Raw genomic sequence first — 24,290 nt, 5'->3', positions numbered from 1 at the left:
ACCAGATGTAAATGGTAACGTCACAAGCTAATAGGTGATGGAAAGAAGTTTGGTGCATCCGGGTAATGGCCAGTTGGCAGACAGTTATATTACCAGGTTACTGTGACAGAAGTCCGTCCAGTCTTTAGCAGGAAAGCTCGCAGTAGGTGATGGCTGGCGGATGTAATTGCTGGATGTCCCCATATTCTTGCTTTCACTCCTGGTCCAGATAAGGAAGGACAAGTGGCCCAAACGTGTCCAGTGTTTGTCTGTCCCAGACAGCTTTCTCATAGGGAAAATTCATTGTCTGGGACAGAGAAACGCGTCAGCTAAGAGATCAGAGGTTTCCCCATACTGGAGTTTATACTGGACTGTGGGCCTGATTCAGAGCTGAACGCTCTGACCAGAGCGCTCGCACTGAATCAGGGCCGTCCTATTTAAATGTGGAGCGGCCTTTTGGACGCTCGTATAGCTGTGGGTTACCACCCACAGCTTATGCGAGCGTCCATGATGATGGTCGCGATGGTCAAAGACCAACGCGACCATCGGGCTTGCGACGAGACCCTGCGGTAGGGTCTCGCTTCCACAAGCCCAGGAGTGATTTTGGCTCTATCAGAGCCAAAATCACTCCCACTAACATCATTACTGATGTCAGTGGGACCAGACTCAGATGGTAGGCGTTCCCATGGGAACGCCTCCGTCTGGCAGCCACGCCCCCGGCACGCCCACCAAAGGGGGCGTGCTGTCACTCACCATCGACAGCACGCCCCCTTTGGTGCGAGACCCCGAGCGACGTATTTCTCGTCACTCGCCAGGTCTTGCGCATTCGCACGACGGAGCTCCCTCCGTCATGCGCATGCGCATTCGCCCAACATCGACCTGCTTGCGAGCGAACTTCCCTCGCGAGCGGGTCTGAATGACCCCCTGTGTTCATTTATTCTTGGACTTTACTTGTTACAATACCACCAGATTTTTCATGCTAAAGCTGCTGTGACTACATCGTGCTGTCTGGGATTGAAAGACTAAAGGGACTGCACAGGCTACTGGATATTATTAACCCATTCTGGACATTAATCTTCATTTATTTCTCCCACATATGAAAAGAGTGGTACCGGTAAATATATATGTAACTTTATACATTACTACCATACACAGTGATTAATACCAGTCTATGGGGTCTTGTACCTCTGAGGAAAATGTTATACCCTGTACTTTTATGGCCTATGCTAATTAGCAGCTTATTATATTAATTCATGTTGTATACAATTTTATTGTTTATTAGATTGTGTATTTGTATAAATGACAGAATACTCACATGGCTATTTCTATTTCTATTTATGTTTATACATATTTTTAGACTTATTGTTTCATTAGAGATACATGTATCACACATCATATACGCCGGTTGTCTCTACCCCCCCTTTTTTTGGATATATAGTATTTGTTCCCAGAGAGACTACTCTGGTACAGGGCAGCAGTTTTTAGAGTGTGATTTTATATAATTGACCATTATTAGTAAATTACAGTACCGTATAGATATTTGTATTTCTCTTGGGATACATTTGCAGTGACACAGTGCCTTATACTTTTGTATATTTGCTCTATGTGAATGTGAACCTATAAATTGTATTGCAGTGACCGTTGGGAGTTAGTGCATTGAGAAATGAAGCCTTGTGCTGGTGCCAATCGCTCATGGGCAGTGTAAGGGGCGGTACTCTATTAATTTGTGCAAATAAATCTTTTGGACTTTAGAACTCCAAGTAAGCTGAGCGGCCTTCACAATTATTTTACTTTAATAAGACAAGTAGCCAAATGCCTTAAATGGCTTTGCCAGTTCTTTTATGAGAAGGGGGAAGAAGGCTGATAAAATTCCGGCAGCTCGACTATGTTCTACCAGAGCTCATAAAAATATATCAATCCGGGATCCCCGCAACCAGCTGGTTCACAATCCTACAGCTATTAGAGCTGCCTTTCTAGATTACTACGCTGACCTCTACAATCTATCTCCCTCCCTGCCCCCTCATCCCACACTGACCTCATCTCTGCCTTCCTTGCCAAATCCAATCTGCAAAAACTATCTCAGTGCTATAGACCATCTTATCGCTGAGATTTCTATTGAGGAGATTGAATAGACAATCAAAGATACAAATATTGGCAAATCTCCTGGCCCAGTTTTAGAGCCATTTACTACAAAAAAAATTATCTGACTTGCTCATACGTCACCTCCATTCTCTCCTTAATAAGGTTTTCCGAGGTGATCCCCTCCCTCCTCAGATGCTGGAAGCCAGAATAGTAATCCCTAAAGAGGGTGAGGATCCACTTAATTGTGCTGGCTACAGGCCCATCTCCCTCAATCTTGATTTGAAGATATTTGCTAAAATCCTAGCAAATCGTTTAAATCCATTTATCCATTTCTTTCCTCATCATCGTCTCCCCTGACTTCTATTTGGCACAATCCCACGTTCCCTCCTGGATATTCTTCCACAAGGTTTCGTAACTGGTTTCTAGTGAGATTTAAGTTTCCTGCCTATTTTTCCAACCAGGGCCAATGGTTTTCCTTGTCTGAATTCCAACAAAAACCCCCATCCCAGACACTTAACCCTTTTGAATTCCTTCAAATATGCCATTTTCTACACCAGTGGTTCTCAAACTCGGTCCTCAGGACCCCACACAGGTCATGTTTTCCAGGTCACCCAGCACAGGCACAGGTGTATTCATTACTCACTGACACGTTTTAAAAGATCCACAGGTGTAGCTAATTATTTCACTTGTGATTCTGTGAGGAGACATGGAAAACATGCACTGTTTGGGGTCCCAAGGACCGAGTTTGAGAACCTGTGTTCTACACATTTATTATCGCTGGTATTATAATCACAAGAAACTTGACAAAATGTTTCCGTCCTCCTCACCCAATTGTTCGTGGGGCTGTGGCTGCAGGGGTACTATTATCCATATATGGTGGAATTGGAACCTAGTTCATGGCTTTTTAAATTCCCTCCTGTAGGTTCCGGTACCAAAAGACCCCTGGATTTTTTTGTAGTGCTACCCCCTTCCTGGCCTTAGGCTGAGTTCACACGTAAAGATTTTCTGTATAACCATCCAACTAGTTGATTGGTTGGAATGAAAATCTGGTAATGTATGGGAGTAACTGATGATCAGCAATTTGCTCCTAAATGCCAGAAAACAGATGAAAATGACGTCAGATAAGTTTGTTAAATGTTTGATCTAAACAATTTGTTCAAAGAACAGTTTTTGTCCATTTTCTGGCATTTGGGAGCAAATTGCTGATTGTCATTTACTTTCATACCTTACCAGATTCTCATTCCAACCAATTAACTAGTTGGATGGTTGGACAGAAAATCTTTACGTGTGTATGCAGCTTTAGCAAATTCTCCAGAAAATTGGCCTCACACATTTTGGCAGCAGCAAAATCCTTGATTGCCTTAAATTGGAAGATTTCTTCCCCTTCCCTCTCTGCTGTTAAGTCTCAGATTTGGCAAGTTGCGGCTAAGGAGGAGATATCTTATTACCTCCATGATCCAGGACATGTTTTCACCCAAGTCCGGGCTCCCTGGCTGCTGAACGTAGACCCACATCCGCTTTCTCTTGAGTATTCACTTTACAGATGGACCCATGGGCGGCAGATTAATCGTCCTTCTTCACTTTTCTGTTCCCACTGTCTTATTCTGCTATAACCTAATTTTTGGATGCTTTTTGTGTATGTGTTTATTATACGGATTCGTGGCCCCTCACCCCCCTCCTTTTGTCCTTCCTTCCCTTTATTTCCCTTCTCTTACATCAGTCACGTCACGATTTTTCTTATTGTCATTGTTATTTTGATTATTGGTAAATTTGAAATTCGGCCTGTATTGGGCTTTTGTTGCCCCTTATTTTTGTATTTATTTTTATTATATCTGACCACTCAAATAAAGAATTATATAAGAAAAAAATTTTTTACATTCAACTAAAAAAAACCTGTCCAAAATGTGACCATACCTTACACAAGAGACTGTAAAACACAAATCCATGCACTCATTACTTCCCGCATTGATTATTGCAATAATCTCCTTACTGGTCTTCCCAAAAACAGACTCTTAACACTATAATCCATTTTCAATACAGCTGTGAGGCTGATCTTCCTCGCCAAATGTTCATCATCTGCTGATCCGCTCTGTCAGTCCCTCCATTGGGTTCCGGTTTTCTACTGTATTTAAAATACTTTTACTTACACATAAGGCAATTAACACCAGCATACATCTCTTCACTTATCTCATATTATCTCCCAACCCGACCTCTCGGCTCTGCACAAGATCCGTCACAGTGCCGGGATCACAATTGCAAAGCTGCCTGCGTGCATACATCGTATATCTATAGCCTGTGAGCATTAATCATATCTATAGCCTGCGTGCATCCATCAGGAGAGGGTGTGTGTTGCTGCAGCTCCTGGTGATCGTAGGTGTCTGAGTGGCTGCCTCTGCCTGGGGGAAGTGTTTAGGAAAGTGTGGCTGTGACTCTGGTGCGGCCTACACAGCTTAATACTGCCATTTATTTCTGGAGAAAGTGGGGATTTCTTTCCCCTGTGTGGCCTGGTGGCTATACTTGGCTGAGGAGGCATAAGGAAAATGCCAAAAACACCTAAGAAGGTAAAAACCCGGGTACATGTGGCTGCAGGACAGCCCAGAGATATGGAGGGAGCTGGAGGATCAGTTGCAGCTGAAACAAAACAAATGCTGGCGGAGGATCTCGCGGTACAGAAGGTGCCGGCTATGGGAGACTCGGAAGGTAGGTCTTACCTGGAGGCCCCCGAGGTGAATGTGGAATGGGGTAACGCATCTGCTACCATGCGGGATCCGGTGGAAGTGTCTCTGGCTGTGTGTGACCCGGTAGCAGAGCACTCGGAGGCATGTGGTTTGGAAGGCGCCGGTCAGGAGGCTCCTGCATCGACGGCCCTGTTCCAGGCAGTGAGTGTCATAGTTGGAGAGGTCCCAATGTCTTCATTATGTTCGCAGCATGTTCCGGCGGATGCTGGCAGAGGGACTCCGGTCGCTGCATCTCCTGCCCAGGCTGGCTGGCCTGTGGGGGTGCTGGCAGGTGCTGGGACGGTGGCTCTGCTATCAGCAGCTGGTGACCCGGTGGATCAGGGGATAGATGTCTCAGCAGGCACAGCATTTGTTGCCTGTGGCCCAGGAACCTCAGACATATCAGCTACCACTAAACTACTGGAGGGAGATTTCCTGAGTGGTGTAACTCAGGAGGAGATGCTAGATCCCACCAGTAGTGAAGCAGAGAGAAGCCTGTTATTGGTGATGGAGGAGAGTGGGGAGAAGTCTTCTGAAGGTGGTGAATGTGATATCTATGCATCATACAGCATTGAAGAAATGCAGAAAGAAATAAGGAGGATAAATACAAAAATAAACAATAAGAAAAAGAAGATAAAAAAATTCCTGCTTTAAATGGGCACGGGATGTTCTGAAAGATGAGATTACGGCTTTGAATGATGCGTTGGAAAATGCAAGAAAGAAATTGGCTCTATTAAGAGAAATTAAAAATGAGACTGTGGGGAAAAACCTGCTCCCAGTTGATGGAAGGAAGGGGAAAAAGAAGGTGGAACAATTACAAAATATTGAGTCAAATACAGCATCTGGTGGTGAATCTGTGATATTTCCGGAGCAAGCAGAGCCAGCAGTGATGGTGTCGGAGTCCCAGAAAATGGAGCAGGAGACGGTGTATGGTGGAAAGGGCGTTCGTAGTGCTATCTGGTGAGTGACGATGCATGGGGTGCTTGGAAGGTGAACGGTATAGGTGCTTCATCTATTGTCCTTGAGGCCGCATGTGAATCGGTCCCGCAGGCAGAAAAGGCAGGTAGCATAGGAGAACTAGCGGGTCCTGGTTCTGAAGGGCATATAGAGGCCACTGATATGGAGCTAGTACAGGCAGTTGTACTAGCGGAAAGTAGCATGGAGGGGGCCCTAAAGATAAGTCGGCCACTGTTTGTGGTTTGCAGGCAGCTGGGGAGACATCAGGGGCCGGTCCCTGCGAAGTGCGGGGCACTATTGATGTAGATCGGAGGTTGATGGGTACAGAGAGAAGGGCGCAAGTATGCCGGCGTTAAATTTGGGCGAGGTCCCTATGGCGGAAAGATCTGTAATAGAGACTATCTATTGTGACAAGATGTCTGTCCCAGTAAGGGCGAAGAAGGCGGCAGAAATAATTGTGAAAGACATTGCAGCTAGGATATTAAGATCGGCTAGCAGTACAGTTAATGAGCCAGCATCAAGTGGGATATCTTATGCCAACATGGTGTCTAGGAAAAATGTTAATGTACAGCCAATTGTGAATGTGGGGTCTGGGAGTGTTGGTAAGAGGTGGAACTTTATCCAGTTTAAGTGGGTGGGGGAAGGGGAGAGCCCAAATACAGAGGGTTTTTTGAAAATGTTTTTTGGCATGGGATTTAAGGCTGGTGATCTGTACGCCTGTATACATCCAGTAAGATCCCCGGATTACTATCTAAGCTTCATATCATATCAAGGTTTACAAGCTTTTTGGGAGGTATAGCAGGTGTACAGAAACAGGAGCCCTTATAAAAACTTTATTGCAAGTTTGGTTACTCGCCAAGACACAGTGAAAATTACGGTGTTAGTAAGGCATATCCTTTTGGCTGGCAAGGTATTGTGATCTGCAATCAAATTTGGTGAAGACTGGTCATGTATTAGGTGTATGGGGAGGAGCTTGGGAGGTTGTGGTCAAATTGCGGTCATCAGACTCTGGTATTGTGCATGTTCCCTCGGCTGCCTATATAGGTCATAAGAGTTCAGTGCTTTTACCCTGGGCAGCCGAGGACGTGTTTCAAGTGCGGAGATTTTCGCCACCTTAGTGGTGATTGTAATGTGACAAAATGCTCTCTATGCGGGAAGATTGGGCATGTTTCAAGATCATGTAACATGGTGAGGTGTAATTTGTGTGGTGAAGAGGGGCACCCATATAGCACCTAGGACTAACCATAATGCAGAGTCCAGGATATCAGAGCAGGAGGAGGAGGAAGCAAGCAGGTATGAGAATCCAATAGAAGTTATGAAAGAAGTGGTAAAGGGAAAACAGGACAGTGTAGGTGGGAGGATGAGTAAGGTTAATACGGAAGAAGAACCTTTTCAAATAGTGACGGGGAAATGGAAAAAGAAAAGGAAGAATGCTGAGGAACAACTGGTCTTGTCCAATAAGTTTGATGTTTTTTCCTTGGATGATTAGGGAGAGGTGTTTAGAGTAGATGGTGAGTTGATGCAAATCTCAGGGAAAGATAGAAGGAATGCAAAAAGGAGAGCCAAATTAGGAAGCATGCAGAATGGTGATCAAGGGAAAAAGAGGGTGGAAGTGGCGCAAGGATTCATTGTGGAAAATGCAGCAAACTCTGGTTTAGGAAAGGAGATTTTAGTGAATAATAAAGAAACTTTAGAGGTTGAAGGGGAAGAGATGAATATAGTAGAGGAGACTCAGTCAGAGGAATTGGAGGAAAAGTGTGTGGTTTCTTCTCAAAATTTGGCAGAAAGTTGTAGTGAAGTTGGGGGTGCAATGGTGGTTGGAGATAAACATCAGGGTAGTAAAGGTGTAGTGATGACTCCTGACCCGGAACCTTTAGTAGGTGTTTTGTCCCAGGGAGGGACGGGGGTATAGGAGTGACAGCTGGCCCGCAGGGGGTCAGTTTGTAGGGTTGAGTTTTTTGCTGCGGTTTTTTGGATTTGTGTTTTTTTTTTTTTTACAAAGGAAAAGCAAGCAAGGTCTTGTTCTTTTTATAACCTAAAAACATGGATCCCCATCCTATACGATGCGCCACGATTAATGTGGCTTCCGTGGTTTCCGAATGTGCTCGTAAGATGGCCTTTGATTTTTTTCCAGCATGGTTGAGGTTGATGTTTTATTTGTACAGGAGACCCGGATTAGTAAGTTGGATCTTCTCCATAGGGTGAAACGGGAGTGGAGAGGAGGTCCTTCTTACGGGTCTCTTGCGGCCAAGCCATGCGGTGGGGTGGCAGTTCTTTTTACTGATATGAAGTGCAAGCAGGAAAATTTATGATTTTGGATGTCAACATGAAGGGACAGGATCTTAGGTTAATAATATATATGGTCCTCAGTCACAATGGGAGAGAAAATGTCTCTTCATGGAGATAAAACCTTATCTTGTTACGGCCCAGTAGGTTATCTTTGGTGGTGATTTTAATACCATAACTAGGCCAAAGGACAGAGGAGGCTCAAGGAGATCTCTGGGCTGTGACTCTATTTTTTTAGTTAGTATGGCTAGGTCTGGTGGATGTGCATATTCGTCACACCCCAGACCTCACGGGTTTCACTCTCTTTAGTGGCAGCCATAGGTCTAGGATAGATAGGTTTTTTGTTAAGGAGACTTCAGTAACTTCATCCCTAGGGGTGAGGTTGGTGGAGTTCTCCGATCATGGTTTTCTTTCAGCAACTTTGAATACCTCAGAAACCCCTCAGAAAGGGCGGGGTCTTTGGCAATTGAACTCGGAGCTTCTAGAAGAAGAGGGAGTTAGGCGGCCTTTAGGGTCTTCTTTCAATCTCAGGAGATGCTACTGGAGGCTGGTTGGAGTAGGTCGGAGTGGTGGGAGGTAATCAGAAAGAGAATCTGTAAATTTTTCCGTGGTCTTATAGCTAAGCTAAGAGAAACTTAATAAAGAAAAATATCAACTATAGTTTAAGAAGGAAATTGGATCTCTTGATCTCTGAGGAGGGAGATTGTGGGGAAATCTTCTGAGTGAAGGCTCAGATGAGAGAATTTCAATATAACCAATTGACATCTTTGGTTTTGGAGAGGGATTATGGTTGTTACCACTCGCCAGATCCTTACCAGAACTATAGGGCATCGGCTGATGCTAAACATGTTAAAGGACTGGTTGATGGACAGGGTGTCCTTCCTAGTGATAGGAAGGGCATTTTGGACATAGTGGTGTCCTACTATTCAGATATGTTGTCTGAGCAGCCACTTATTAGAGAGAGGATGGAGACATTTCTGAGGGAGACCCCTGGTCTGAGTTTTAAGGGTACTTCTCTTGACTCTTTGGCTTGTGATATAATGGCAGAGGAGGTTAGGAAAGTGATAATGGGGTTGAACCCCAAAAAATCTCAAGGTCCAGATGGATTAACATCTGAATTTTATAAGATATTTGCAGACCTCCTAATTCCTCGACTAGTGGTAGTATTTATTGTGAGCATGGATGAGGGAACTCTCCCTCCTTCCATGAGGTTATCTGCGCTTATTTTGCTATCCAAAGGAAAAGACCCATCTCGTATTGAGAATTGGTGCCCCATAGCCCTTCTTAATACAGATAGGAGGATTTTGGCAAAAGTACTCTTTAATAGGCTTTCAGAATTTTCTGAGCTACTACTTTCATCTTCTCAGCACTGTACTGTGAAGGGTCGAAGCACATTTAGTGCTGTCCTTGGTGTTCGGGAGGCCATTGAGCGGTGCAGGGCTGAGAAGTTGGGAAAGTACCTACTGGCATTGGATCAGTCTAAGGCTTTTGACTGGGTAAACCACAAGTACCTTTGGGCTTTACTGTAATGGTATGGTCTTCCAGGGCAGGTGGTTAATTGGTTACAAACTCTATATTGACTGGCTAAAAGCTTCCCGCTTGTGAACGGTTGGGTGGGTCCTGCCTTTGAGGTATGCTCTGGGGTTCGTCAGGATTATCCCTTGAGCCACCTTTTATATGTTTTTGCGATCGATCCCTTTATCAGACGGGTAGAGTGTGGAACTGTAGGAGGGGTGCAGCTGAGTCCGGAGTGTCCCTTGAAGGTAGTAGTCTACGCGGATGATGTCACAGTGGTTCTGTCTTCTCAGGCAGAGGCCTGTGACATGGACCATCTTGTATTCTGAACCCTCATGCTCCAGTGTAAATCGGGAAAAGTGCTAAGTTTTTTGGATGGGGGAGGAAGGTGAGAATTTTCCCTTCCGTACAGCTTTCCCCAGGTCAGCGATCAGAATCCTAGGCATCAAATGTGATCATGGTGATTATGCCTCTCTAAACTGGGTTAAAAGGCTGAAAGATGCTACCAAGAAGGTAGATTGCCATTGAAATTATGTGCCTTTCGGGTCTTAGTTACCCTGAGTGGGCTTATGGGGTAGTCAGAAGGTACGGTGGATTTGATTTGACCACAATTTATTTAGTTAGTTTAACGGGTAGGTACCACACATGGGGTGCACGGTGTCATGTCTCCATATGAAGAAAGGTCCTATGTGAAGTGGTGGTTGGTTTGATTCTACAAGAGTTGAAGAGGATGATGGATCTGGATAGGGGGAGGCTAGACGCTGTCAGCTGGTTCCGTCAGTGGGGTGAGTGCATTGCTGAATTAGCCCCAGTGTTCAATGAAATAAGGTTTATAATTGTGTGCATACAGTAAGTGGCTTCTCTGAACCAACTAAAGAATAACAGAGGTTGCAACCTAATTAAGATATTTCAGCTGGTAGGTAATTAATAATTAAAATCTCTATATAAGGGAAGGACTTTACTCAGATACCCTCATCTTGAAAAAGCTCCATGCCAGGAGTGAGACACGTCGATAGGGCCATCTATCCAGCTCCTGCTACATCTGCTTACTAGTCACAGCTATTCCCGCATTAATTTGCTAAGCGGCAGTGCGAATATCAAGCCGCCTGTATCCATACGGCACAAAGGGGAGGGGTTAGATGTTCACGGCTAGGACAACAGAACAACAGCTGACTGCGGTTCCTAAATCACGCAGCAAGCCAGCCTCCGATACTGCCATAATCCCGCTAACAGCCCACAGTCTCTATCACAACTACGGACATACAGAGAGCCCGCTAGGAGAGTGGAGAACCGGTGCACTACAGGTACTATCCTGCCACAGGTCTGAGATAAGGCTGATTGTAGTGCTGGACACACACGGGTTTAACTGTCCTATAGAAGTGGATACTCCGCTGAGAGGATTCTTTATATTTAAATACACAAGTATATATAAAGCAGAGACTATATACTCTCTTATATTAAGCATCAGTATTGCTTGAACTTTCCTGTTTACTGATATTGTCATTTCAAGAGAGATTCTTATAGGTAGCAGCTTGTATGCATATATTGTTACTTATTTTATCTGATACATTTTATCTACATTAGTTATGTGATGTTCTTGTGACTAAATGTGTAATATGAACCAGAGAACCTACTTATTTGTACCATTCAAACATGCTAAATGTATTAGTCACCCATTAGCAATAGCGTGGCCTTTGGTTTCTTGTCTTAAACATCCTGTCAGATTTGCAGCTGACATCTAGTCCAGCGGCATTGCTATAAGAGACCATTTTATATGTAATTATTATATTTTTTTTACATAAGTTTTTTTTTATCATTATATATATATATATATATATATATATATATAATATTTTTACACCCACAAGCGCCAGGATCACTGGAGCTTTCAGTTAATACTGAATGGCTGCAGTTTCCATAGTTTTTTCCTTATGGATGAATTTTGGACACTTTTGTTAGATGTATGTTACATGATTTTGAGACAGATGAAATGTGTAGAATAAAGGACACTTCAGAGTCAATGATGACACCTGGACAGTGAGTTTGTGGGGTTGATTGTCAAGTTAGCAACAGTGCTAGAGATAGCAAATAACTACTATTGGCTGGTGGAAATATAATTCATTCTGTTTTGGAAATGTTATGTTTGAGGTGATGAGATGACATCCAAGATAAAATGGTAGAAAGACATTATGTGACACAGACAGGACAGATGGACAAATCTGGGGAGGATAGGCATTGCTATAAGAGACCATTTTTGAGTATTATTCGCGTACAGATGATACTGAAATCCAATAGAGCTGGTTAGTTTGCCAAGAGAGGTGGTATAGATTGAAAAAAGCAGAGGATCTAAGACTGAGCCTTGCGGTACTACACTGATAGAGGTAGAAGTGGAGGTAAAATCTGAAAAACAAACAGTGAAAGAGCGATTAGATAGATAGGATGAGAACCAAGAAAGGGCTGTGTCCTGAAGACCTAGGGATTGTATGAGAAGTGGTCACCAGTGTCAAAGGCAGCAGAGAAATCTAGAAGAATAAGAAGTAATGGCCTTTAGCCTTGGCAGTGACCAGATGATTCAGTAACTTAGTCAGTGCTGTCTCTGTAGTGTTGGGAATGAAAGCCTGACTGAAGTGGGTTCAATAAGTTGTGTGAGTTTAGAAAGTGTGTGAGGCGAGTGTAGGCAAGTATTTCAAGTAGCTTGGAGGGGCATGGGAGATGGGACTGTAATTTGAGAGGGTCAGAAATATATTTTTTCAGAATGGGCGTAATCACTGAATGCTTGTAGAATGATGGAAAGGTACCAGTAGAGACAGACAGAGGGATTATATACAGGTAGAGCAGATACCAGTGTTAGTATAATATAGGTGGAGCAGAATCTTTTGTTACTAATATACAGCTGGAGCAGACTCTGGTGCTGCATTATCTTTATACAGAGCAGATGCCAGTGTTGGTATGATACAGGTGAAGCAGAGCTTTACTGATTTGTGAGGGTATAAGATCAGTATTCATAGGAGGATTAGAATAAAGGATACATTGTAGTAACCACGGAATGTATGTGAGCTGCAGAATAGAAACACTATTCATATGAGGATTATAATAAATGATACATTGTAGACACCATGGAGTGTATATGAGCTGCAGTATAGATACAGTATACATATGAGGAGTATAATAAATGATACACTTCGTGGTTACTACAATGTATGTGAGCTGCAGAAGACAGTATACATATGAGGAATATAATAAATGATACATTGTAGACACCACAGAGTGTATATGAGCTGCAGAATAGATACAGTATACATATGAGTATAATAATATAACAATTGTAGTAACCACAGAGTGTATATGAGCTGCAGAATAGAAACAGTAGTCATATGAGGCTTATAATAAAAGATACATTGTAGACAACAGAGTGTATATGAGCTGCAGAATAGATACAGTATACATATGAGTATAATACATGATACATTGTAGACACCACGGAGTGCATATGAGCTGCAGAATATATACAGTATACATATGAGGATTATAATAAAAGATACATTGTAGTAACCATCGAGTGTATATGAGCTGCAGAATAGATACAGTATATATATGAGTATAATAAATGATACATTGTAGACACCACGGAGTGTATAAGAGCTGCAGAATAGATATAGTATACATATGAGTATAATAAATGATACATTGTAGTAACCACAAAGTGTATATGAGATGCAGAATAGATACAGTATACATATGATTATAATAAATGATACATTGTAGACACCATGGAGTGTATATGAGTTGCAGAATAGATACAGTATACATATGAGGAGTATAATAAGAGATACATTGTACAAAAGGTTATACTCTGGCTAAGTTGTCTGTACTGTAAAAGGAATCAGATGATATTCTCTATGAAAGATCTGTTTTGGGATTACGAATGACTTTGAAATAAGTAGACATCAAAGTACAGAGAATAAAACATTGATCAATATTGAGGGATTTGGAATAAAGAATTTATTATTACAATATATAACAAGTGAGAGAGACACGTATATATAAACATAAATATTAGTAATTAATGGTAGGGCCGTACGGCTCAGAATTTCCTTATTACACACACTTCATTCTAAATTCAAATTTCTAATTATCTTTCCTTTATTATCTCACTGACTGTATATAATCTATACATGTTACAGCTAACAATAAGTTATATATTATACATGTACATCAATGACAGACAACCTCTTCTAGTTCTTCCTTGGTGTTAGCAGAACAAGGCAGTGACCCTCCTGATGAGTAGAGGAGACCATTGGGAGAGGCTGAGAGAGGAGGTTACAGAGAGTAGATTGGAGACATGAGGTGATTGGGGACTGTCAGTAGAGATACTGATATCACCCATGATGATGGTGGAGATGTCTGAGGATAGGAAGTGAGGGAGCCAGGCAGAAATATGTTCCAGAAATTCTTGGGGTGGCCCAGGTGGGCGATAGACAGCAACACGCAGAGAGAAAGGGGTGACAGTCCTGATAGAATGTACAAATGATGTAACTGTGAGTGATGGTACCTGTGGGAGAACTGTGTATGTGATAGATTGGGACAGTAATATTCCTACCCCACCTCCTTTACTATTACCAGGCCTGGAGGTGTGTGTGACGTGTAGGTCACAGTGTGACAGTGCTGCAGGGGAGGGAGTGTCTGATTGTGTGACAGTGCTGCAGGGGAGGTTGAGTCTGATTGTGTGACAGTGCCGCAGGGGAGGGAGTGTCTGATTGTGTGACAGTGCTGCAGGGACAGTGCTGCAGGGAAGGGAGTGTCTGATTGTGTGACAGTGCTGCAGGGGAGGGAGTGTCTGATTGTGTGACAGTGCTGCAGGGGAGGGAGTGTCTGATTGTGTGACAGTGCTGCAGGGGAGGGAGTGTCTGATTGTGTGACAGTGCTGCAGGGGGGGGGGGGAGTGTCTGATTGTGACAGTGCTGCAGGGGAGGGAGTGTCTGATTGTGTGACAGTGCTGCAGGGGAGGTTGTGTCTGATTGTGTGACAGTGCTGCAGGGGAGGGAGTGTCTGATTGTGTGACAGTGCTGCAGGGGAGGGAGTGTCTGATTGTGTGACAGTGCTGCAGGGGAGGGAGTGTCTGATTGTGTGAGCCATGTTTCTGTTATCGCCAGAAGCTTGAGGTTTTTTGAGATAAAGAAACATGGATGGACATAAATTTGCTGCAAACAGAGCGTGCATTCCATTAGGCACATTATAGTGACTTGGAGGGTGATGGGAGAAACAGGTTTATGAGGTTTGCTGGATTTGCAGATATGTCACCAGCTAATAGAAACAGTAGAGAGATAATTATAGTTGTAGGAGGTGTATGAAAGATTTTTATGGCGACAGGTTAAGGATGTATGTCAGTGTATATAGATAAGAAAAAAGCCCATGTGTGTGTATATAAGAGGGGAGTAGAGTAATGAGAAGGCAATGTGTACAGAGGGGGACATACAGGGAGAGTGACAGATGTAATAGCCTTAGAGAAGATACCATGGAGTGATATAAAAAAAAAGCAATTTTTAAAACATGTGGATTTTGGATTAAATGTTGAAATTTGCAGGACAGTACTTAAATAAATGTCAAGTTTGACTATGAAATTACCTGGTCACAGATGGTGATCAATGTTTGTTACACTGTTTTTTTTACCTGTTTAGAAAACCCACTTAGTTATTCCACACTTTGTGTATTACCACAGTTAGTTGCCCCCCTCAGCTAGCTGCCCTCTAATACTGAATGATAAGATATAGTCTGGCTGATAAGACACAGGCCTACATCTGAGCCAATTGGTCAGCGGAATGAAATGCAGAGTGATGAAAGGACATACATAGCACTGTGTGTGTGTGTGAGTATATAAGAGGCAGTGTGCTACTATAATCTATGCTTCACTGATCCCCATCACACACAGGTAACGACAAATACAAGCATTTACTTTAATCACATACGTCTAAAATCAGATGGAAGATGTGATGTTCTCCACGATGGACTGATATTGGGAATTTATCACCACATGGTTCTCTTGGCTAGAGTATAAGGAGACCGATGATTACTTGCTTTTGGGTAACAACACAAAAGACATCTTCTGTTGTCCATGACTGTGTAATATAAACTTTCCTTTTACTGTAAGTCGATTGTTGTGTGGAAAATGTACCAAAGTTTTGTCTACTGATGACGCTGGGTATTGTCCATTCTGCTATTGGTGGTATTCAAAACATTTGATGTTTAACACGATTTGATTTATTTGTAAAACATTTCCACACACAGAGCATGAAAATGGTTTCTCACCTGTGTGAGTTCTCTGATGTTTAACAAGATGTGATTTACCTGGAAAACATTTCCCACACTCAGAGCATGAAAATGGTTTATCCCGTGTGACATCTTTGATGTGTAAGAAGATATGTTTTGTCTCTGAAACATTTCCCACACTCACAGCATAGAAATGGTTTCTCACTTTTGTGAAGTCTCTGATTTGTAATTAGATTTGATTTTGCTGTAAAACATTTCCCACACTCACAGCATGGAAATGGTTTCTTCCCTGTGTCTCATGTGATGTCTAACAAGATGTGATTTACGTGGAAAACATTTCCCACACTCAGTACATGGAAACGGTTTCTCACCTGTGTGAAGTCTCTGATGTGCAATTAGATATGATTTTGATGTAAAACATTTCCCACACTCATAGCATGGGAATGATTTCTCACCTGTGTGACTTCTCTGATGTACAAAAAGATTAGATTTCTGTGTAAAACTTTTCCCACACTCAGAACATGGAAATGGTTTCTTGCCTGTGTGACTTCTCTGATGTCTACTAAGACATGTCTGTGTAAAACATTTTCCACACTCATAGCATGGGAATGATTTCTCACCTGTGTGACTTCTCTGATGTACAAAAAGATTAGATTTCTGTGTAAAACTTTTCCCACACTCAGAACATGGAAATGGTTTCTTGCCTGTGTGACTTCTCTGATGTCTAACAAGAGCTGATTTCTGTGTAAAACATTTCCCACACTCAGAACATGAAAATGGTTTCTCCCCTATGTGACATATCTGATGTGTAACAAGAGCTGATTTAGAGATCCAACATTTCCCACACTCAGAGCATGTATGGGGCTTTGTACTGGTCTTAGTTGGTTGATCATTAATGACTTTGGTGTACTGTTGGGCATCTATAGAACAGGAATACATTTTATCTACTGCATGAGCTGTAATAGTTGTACCACTATCTGAGGTATCAGGAGAACATTCCCCATAATCAGAGGGATCAGATGACACATGTGCACTGTGAGGTGCTGTATGTATAATTGTGGTGTTAGGGGTTTGTCCTAGAGAATCTCGGGTGATTTCATGATCTTCTATGTCACCATCTGTAGATAAGATGAGATGTCCCTCTGAGATCTTCCTTCTGTTACATCCATCTGCTGGGAATAAAATAAATATATGAAAAAAAGTATTGTTTCCCTGTAACAGGGATAGTTTTCTAATAGAGACTACGGTGACAGGTCCCCAAATTAGCAACAAATGGGGAAGTTCCGTTGTGTCATGGTACAATGTATAACGGTCACATATTATACTATGCTATAGTTATCATAGGGGTTACATGTTTATTCTAATACAAAACATAAATACAATTGTTATCGGCATTGGCCCCACCACTACAAACCTGGGTACATCTAGCAATCCAAGCACAAGGACTTTAGCAAAACATTTAAGCTTACAGCCCAGTATCAAGGTTCTTGCAAGTATCTATATTGTAAACACCATTAAACTGCTGGTAACATGTGCTCACCTCCCAGATCCAAGTTGTAACCCCTAAACAAGCACAGGCTAGTGAGCCACACAGAAAAACGGCCTCATATTGGCATGGTTTACAGCATTCAGGACTTTAGGCACAATTTTGAAACAAAATAAAAACAGGCCAGACCTGGATGTTACCCATACGTTACATGGTAGCAGCCGCGTGGCAATAGGTTTTTGTTTCACAATTTGCTTCTGTAGCTGGGAGGCGAGGAAGATGTAAGTACAAGTTAGTGGTGTATGAAGGATCATTCATAGAGTAGGAGCTTCCCGAAAATTAGGAACTCCTGACCCCGGGCTGCAAACTTAAATGTTTTGAGCAAAATATGAACAAATCCCTATACTGTCCTTTGCTGGATACACACAGATTCTCGGGATTTAGTCATCATGAAGAAAACTAAATTACTGTGACTTAAACAGGACGTGTTACATGACTGGTCTCCTTAATACGGAAGGCATGAACAGGAAACTCCAATATGCAGGAAGACCAAAAGACAAAGATATCACTAGGGCAAATGGTTACTCACAGGCTTCACTAACATCTCACTGCCTGTGTCTGGGTGACACAATAACCTCCCCTTATCGGGTAACCTGGCCGCTCAGTGCACTTGCCAAGGGTCACACAGACACTATGGGGAAAGTGCTATTATATAACAGTGCCCAGCCAGTACATGTAACATTATTAGATACTCTGTGCCCTGCGCAAGGCGCTGTACAAGTGCAGCCCTACAGTCCGGAACTTAGCTGCCCTGAGGCTGCAGGGTAACCCATATATCTTTATATCTGTACATATATATACAGTAAGCAGGAATTACAGCCTCTCGTCCTCTGAACATTGCACATTACCTACACTGTGCCCAGCACTGGGAGTTAACAGCCACCAGATGATGCTCAGATACCACAGCCAGCTGCACACACCGTACATACTACACCATTACATATGCAGCCAGCATAAAGCCTATAATGCCAATATTTCCCTCTGATGGTGCCATAGCACATAATGTACTGCCATGGTGGCCATCTCAGCCGCGTGGCTTGGGTCCCCGACCACATCCCACAACAATTGTCTTTCTGTATTGCATTCATATACAGCACTACTATCGCCACGCAGCTTGTACCATGTGCAATATTGGTAACCCAAGCTCGGACATGTTTGTGTTAATAACTTACGATGCTTGTGCTGGAGATTACTTTACTGTGACATAACAGGAGAGAATCTCTCATGTACTATAGATATAATGTGTTCTGATATACTAGACCAGGCCTGTCCAACAAGTGGCTCTCCAGCTGCTGTGAAACTACAAGTCCCAGCATGCCCTGCTGTAGTTTGGGTATTAGGAAATGCTAAACCTGTGACAGGGCATGTTGGGATGTGTAGTTACACAACAGCTGGAGGGTCACAGGCTGGCCAGGCCTGTACTAGACCATAAAAGCTGAAGGCACATGAACAAGACACTGCTGCCTCCAGGCTTACAAGAAAGATGCGCAATATCCATGGGATGTACGGAGAGAGAAGCTGGAAATGCACAGAGGTCGCCATTTGGGGGAATATTATTTTTATTGCATATTTACATTATGAAAAAGCAGGCGAGTAGTTTGGGGCGGAAATTATTTCATCCCAAAAGACGTGTTCCACGCCCTCATGGTGATCCCTTCAACGTAGAGAAATGTCTACTACAGTGGTTCCCAAACTGTGCGCCGTGGCACCCTGGGGTGCCTTGGGAGACTCGCAGGGGTGCCTCAGGTTGGTGGTCCAGCACCAAATCAAATTATGTATGGTCAATGTAAAGTAAATATGTGTACAAACAGAAGTACAAACCTGTCCCCCACCACATAACTGAGCATAAGGATGACAGGAAAGCACAATTGACTTCACTTTACTAAAAAAAAAAAATCTGACTTTCTCAATAACAAACTCAAACTTAGGGGTGCCGTAAACACAATGCTGATACTCTAGGGCGCAGCGATTCAAAACAGTTTGGGAACCAATGGTCTACTAGTTCTTATTAGGAAGTGAGCAGAAATATTCAGCATATCATCCTATGTAGTATGAGAAGGCCAGGCCAAGCACTTTGGCTGAGCATGTAGAATAAGGGATTGTTTTAACAGGGAACGGTTGCACCCTGTGCTGGCCCCGTCCACTGAGCGTGCAACGCTCATTACATCACCGGAAGGGGTGTGATGCTGCTTCTGTAAGTGCAACAATAACCGTCCTAAGGACTTCATATAATAGCCAGTCGCCCATAGCTAGTTACGACACTGTGTTGTACTGTAAGGAGTATGTGACTCTTTTCTGTAATAAGTCTTTTTTACTAACCTGTGGCGATATCTGTAGGAATTTACTCCTCCTTACACTGTTGATCACCACTCACATACGTCTCTTCTTCTCCCTCTGTATATTCTACCTTTATATCAGTCACATACGTCTCTTCTTCTCCCTCTGTATATTCTACCTTTATATCAGTCACATACGTCTCTTCCTCTCCCTCTGTATCTTCTGCCTTCATATCAGTCATATACATCTCTTCTTCTCCCTCTATATCTTCTGCCTTTATATCAATCACATACGTCTCGTCTTCTCCCTCTATTTCTTCTGCCTTCATATCAGTCACATACGTCTCTTCTTCTCCCTCTATATCTTCTGCCTTCATATCAGTCACATGTCTCTTCTTCTCCCTCTATATCTTCTGCCTTCATATCAGTCACATACATCTCTTCTTCTTCCTCTATATCTTCTGCCTTCATATCAATCACATATGTCTCTTCTTCTCCCTCTATATCTTCTGCCTTCATATCAGTCATATATGTCTCTTCTTCTTCCTCTATATCTTCTGCCTTCATATCAGTCACATACGTCTCTTCTTCTTCCTCTATATCTTCTGCCTTCATATCAGTCACAAACGTCTCTTCTTCTCCCTCTATATCTTCTGCCTTCATATCAGTCACATACGTCTCTTCTTCTTCCTCTATATCTTCTGCCTTCATATCAGTCACAAACGTCTCTTCTTCTCCCTCTATATCTTCTGCCTTCATATCAGTCACATATGTCTCTTCTTCTTCCTCTATATCTTCTATCTTCTTAGTCTGAGCTGTACCCTAAACAGAAATTGTTTTTTTTTTAATAATGTTTGGTTTCAATAACTGAGAATAAACAGTATAATATCAGTGTATAACACACACACACACACACACACACACACACACAGCTTCACTACACATCATATAGTGACAGCCACTTTGGTATATTGATGAGACCCTAAATCCCACCTACCTGATGCTCCTGTGGGATCCTGTGATTCTCCTCTGTACAATCCTGTGCATAAAGAGGATGTGGACATCTCACTGGGGTAGTTCTGTTACTGGGTCCATCTGTAGGAGACACAGTGACTAAGTACATTGTATATATGTGATTATCAGGTGATGTGTATATAGGAGGCCCCCATACCTGCTCTCCCTTGTACAATACATGACAGTCTCCTCTTACCCAGTGATATGAGGGGCTGGTGATTCTCCATCATCACATCTTTGTATAGACCCTTGTGTTCATCTATATATCCCCCCTCCTGCATGGAGACATAGACAGTGACATCCTGATACCTTATAGGAACCTGACACACACAATGATACAGACATCACCCAGATACATCCCCTGGTGCTACTGAATAATGTCCAATTCCCAGCAGTCACCTCTCCAGTCAGTAGCTGAATGATCTTATTGGTGAGTTCCAAGATCTTCTGGTCAATGTGTCTCTCATGTATTAGTGAGTGAGATGGAGGCACCGTGATGGGCCTCTGGGTCCTGCTCAGTCCTCCTGACACAGAGGGATGGCTGCTGGGTGTCTCACAGTCACCGGATGTCTTCTTCACTACTGTGTAACCCTGTGTATTGGAAAAACATCAATGGAAAGGTCACTTAAACTCCACCTAAATTAGGCTGTTTATTCAGGTGTTCATTTTACATAATATAAAAGAAAACTCTATTTACAAACACTTGTCTTGAAACAATCTTCTATATACAGAATATAGTATATAGTATCTCCTGCAGCTCCGACATCTGCATGTCAGTGACAACAACATATTGTGAACACTGTACTAAATACCAACTCTAGTGAGGACTGTGGGACTGATAATACAATCTGAGACTGGCTCCCTGCTGCTTGGTTATTACTATAGATAGAAGTTATGTCACTGACAGTCACAGGTCCCCTTACCTCCCCAGTCATGTCCCTGTATTAATACTATAGATATAAGTGATGCCACTGTGATACTCCCAGATCCCCTCACCTCCCCAGTCATGTCCCTGTATTATTACTATAGATATGTGATATCACTGTGTCACTTCCAGATCCTCTAACCTCCCCAGTCAGCATGTAGATGATCTCCAGGGTAATATGTAAGATCCTCTCAGTCCTGTGACTCCCATCCTTGTCCATCCTTAGTGAATCAGTGAGAATACAGAATGTGTGATGTGTAATAAAGACTCTGGCTCCTCACAGCAGGACTATCTACAAATAAATATAATAGACATCACAGAGAAGTAACACAGTCAGACATGTAACACTTGTAATTCTTCTTTTTGTGTTTGCAACAATAGTCTCCACAAGTAGCACCTCCCATTATATATATATTCAGGGTGTGCAGTCTAAGGCCCTTTTCTACAGACTCTATTTAGTGTGCTCCTAAGCACACCTGAAGGCATGAGGCTCCTTCAGCCAAAGCTAGCACCCCTTCCCACCTGTCCCCTATTGGTTTTAAGCAGGGATCTGGCATTTTGACTGCACTTTAGTAAGAGGCACAACCTAGGTAAGTCCTACAAATGTTTATACTGAAGTGCATTATGCGTTGATTTTTGTGGCGTGGGTCCCCTGGATTGCTTTGGTTGGGCTGCTTCAGGGCATCGCATTATATACACATTTTTCCTTTCTTGCACTCTTAGCACCTCTATTGTTTGTTTTATATGTATTATTTTCACATCTATATTTTTCACCTTATTATATGCAGCAGTAGCTGCTCTTATCTATCTAACACCTTTTACACTTCACCTTTCCTCATTAGATTGATGCCCTGGGGTGGCTCAGCTGGGCCTGTTTGGGGGTGTCATGCACTCTGGATTTCAACCCCAGTATGTTAGGGGCCCACCCTCAGAGGTTACCAGGGCGCGGTGGGTAGGCCCATAACCATGGTCATGATTATGCCAACACCTCTATTTATTTATTGCAAAATTATATTGGAAATTGTATTATATATAATTAGTAATGTTGGAGGTGTGCACTTGTAATTCTTCTTTTTGTGTATGTAACACTGAGTGACCAGTAAGTCTCCCCTTTCCCCCCAGCCATAGAGCCCTGGTCAGTGTCTGTCAGAGGTTCCTGTGACCCAGCCCCATAAGGCTCCTCAGAGGCCGTCACACAACGCTGTACTGTATAAGGTTACACCAATGCTCCACGTGAATCTGTTACAAACACATGAATTAGGGATTTGGAGTTTTTCACTTTTGTTTTACATTTATTCCAGAAACTGAGAGAGTCTGTGACTAAACTGAGGTCATACAGGTAACAGGGGTGTGAGGGGAGAGTACACAGGAGAGCAGAAGGGGTGCAGATATGGGGAGAGGGGACGTAACGTAGGAATACAGAGCACACAACAGGGGGTGTAACAGCTGTACAGAGGTGTCAGTAACACAGGGGAGGGGGAACGGAACAGAAGAGGTTAATAACACAGGGATAGGACAACAGGCAGCCCAGGGGACAAACAAAGGGTTACACAATACAGAATCCCATCAGTCACTCTGCACAAATGATGAAATGACAAATGACCGCACCTCAGATGTATGTTACATGTATGACCAGCCTGCCGGCCGTGTGTGTGCAGCGTAGGGTGGGGTGAGACATGTCCTAGGGGATAATCAGTGACACTCTGAGGATCGGGGGACTGTCACAGCCACTGGCTGTCTCTGAGAGAGTCTCTATTGCTCAGGATAACAAGACGCCCTGACAGACAGTCTCAGCTCAGGGAGTCAGGGGAAATTGTGGTTGTGCCGTCAGGTGTTATTATATAATAGGAGTGAGGTAAGAGTATATAATAATAACACATTACATTTATTATAGACAATAACACATAAAACAAATCAATGCACATAGAAGTATAATGTCAGTGTCTCAGGTGTATATCTTTATGCTACAAGGAAATATAGTTACACACCCAGTAACTGTGCAGAGTGCTCCTGTAACAGAGTATTAGGATTGTAGTAATACGTTTGTACAAAGTGACACAAGGTATAAAAGCCACATTCCTCTGACTATAATCATTACTAGCCTTATCATATCTTAGAATACCTGTATCAGGAGTAACCAAAATTAAGTTTTAATGCCATTTTGATGTTCAGTGCTCTCAGTCGGTTTTGCAACATATACAGATTGTGACATAGTCCAATATATGTCAATATGTTTTAGAATGCTAACTAGTTAGCTATTACAAATGTATTGCTATAAAACAATGTATATATTAAGCCTGTGTTAACATAGTTTTACCTTCAACTACACACCATAAATGTACTCAATTCCTATATTCATAATTGAGGCAACAGTGCCCTCTACTGTCTGTTGATATTTGTGTGTATTGTGAAAGATGATCTTTATACCTTTTAAAATGCCTATTCAGGAGTTTTTTCTCTCAGCATCTAGCCTATATAAGCTGTACTGTGTCAGTATAGAGAGAGCCTTATTCCTGGAACCACACTGACTGCAGAAGTCCCAGGACGTTTGAAAATAATCCAGTCTCTAGATGCTGAGAGAAAGGCTCCTGGATTTTGCTGATGTGATTGCTGTATCTACTGAATGAATAGACAACTGTAGCTAAGTATTATATTAAATTTACACTTTTATATTCAATTTGTTTGTTTAAGTATCATTTCTGGGAATCCACCCATTTGGAATCTTT

The 24,290-nt window shown here is 42.6% G+C and overlaps 1 protein-coding gene across 1 annotated transcript in view; it reads right to left on the bottom strand.

Annotated features, from left to right (window-relative positions):
• The window catches only part of LOC148453584 (uncharacterized), a 68,763-nt gene extending 46,979 nt beyond the window's left edge, over positions 1 to 21,784 (bottom strand). Inside the window, 7 exon segments of the mRNA XM_088461979.1 lie at positions 94 to 199; positions 16,072 to 16,975; positions 19,669 to 19,779; positions 20,619 to 20,720; positions 20,836 to 20,959; positions 21,039 to 21,230; positions 21,707 to 21,784. Of these exon segments, the coding sequence (XP_088318105.1) occupies positions 94 to 199; positions 16,072 to 16,975; positions 19,669 to 19,779; positions 20,619 to 20,720; positions 20,836 to 20,959; positions 21,039 to 21,230; positions 21,707 to 21,784 (1,617 nt within the window).
• Between the last annotated feature and the right edge of the window lie 2,506 nt (positions 21,785 to 24,290).

This window comes from Taudactylus pleione, unplaced genomic scaffold (genome assembly GCF_031769625.1).
Source record: "Taudactylus pleione unplaced genomic scaffold, aTauple2 ptg001127l, whole genome shotgun sequence".
Taxonomy (NCBI): Eukaryota; Metazoa; Chordata; class Amphibia; order Anura; family Myobatrachidae; genus Taudactylus; species Taudactylus pleione.
The sequence above is the reverse complement of the archived record's forward strand: the minus strand, read 5'-3'. Positions and strand labels throughout refer to the sequence as shown.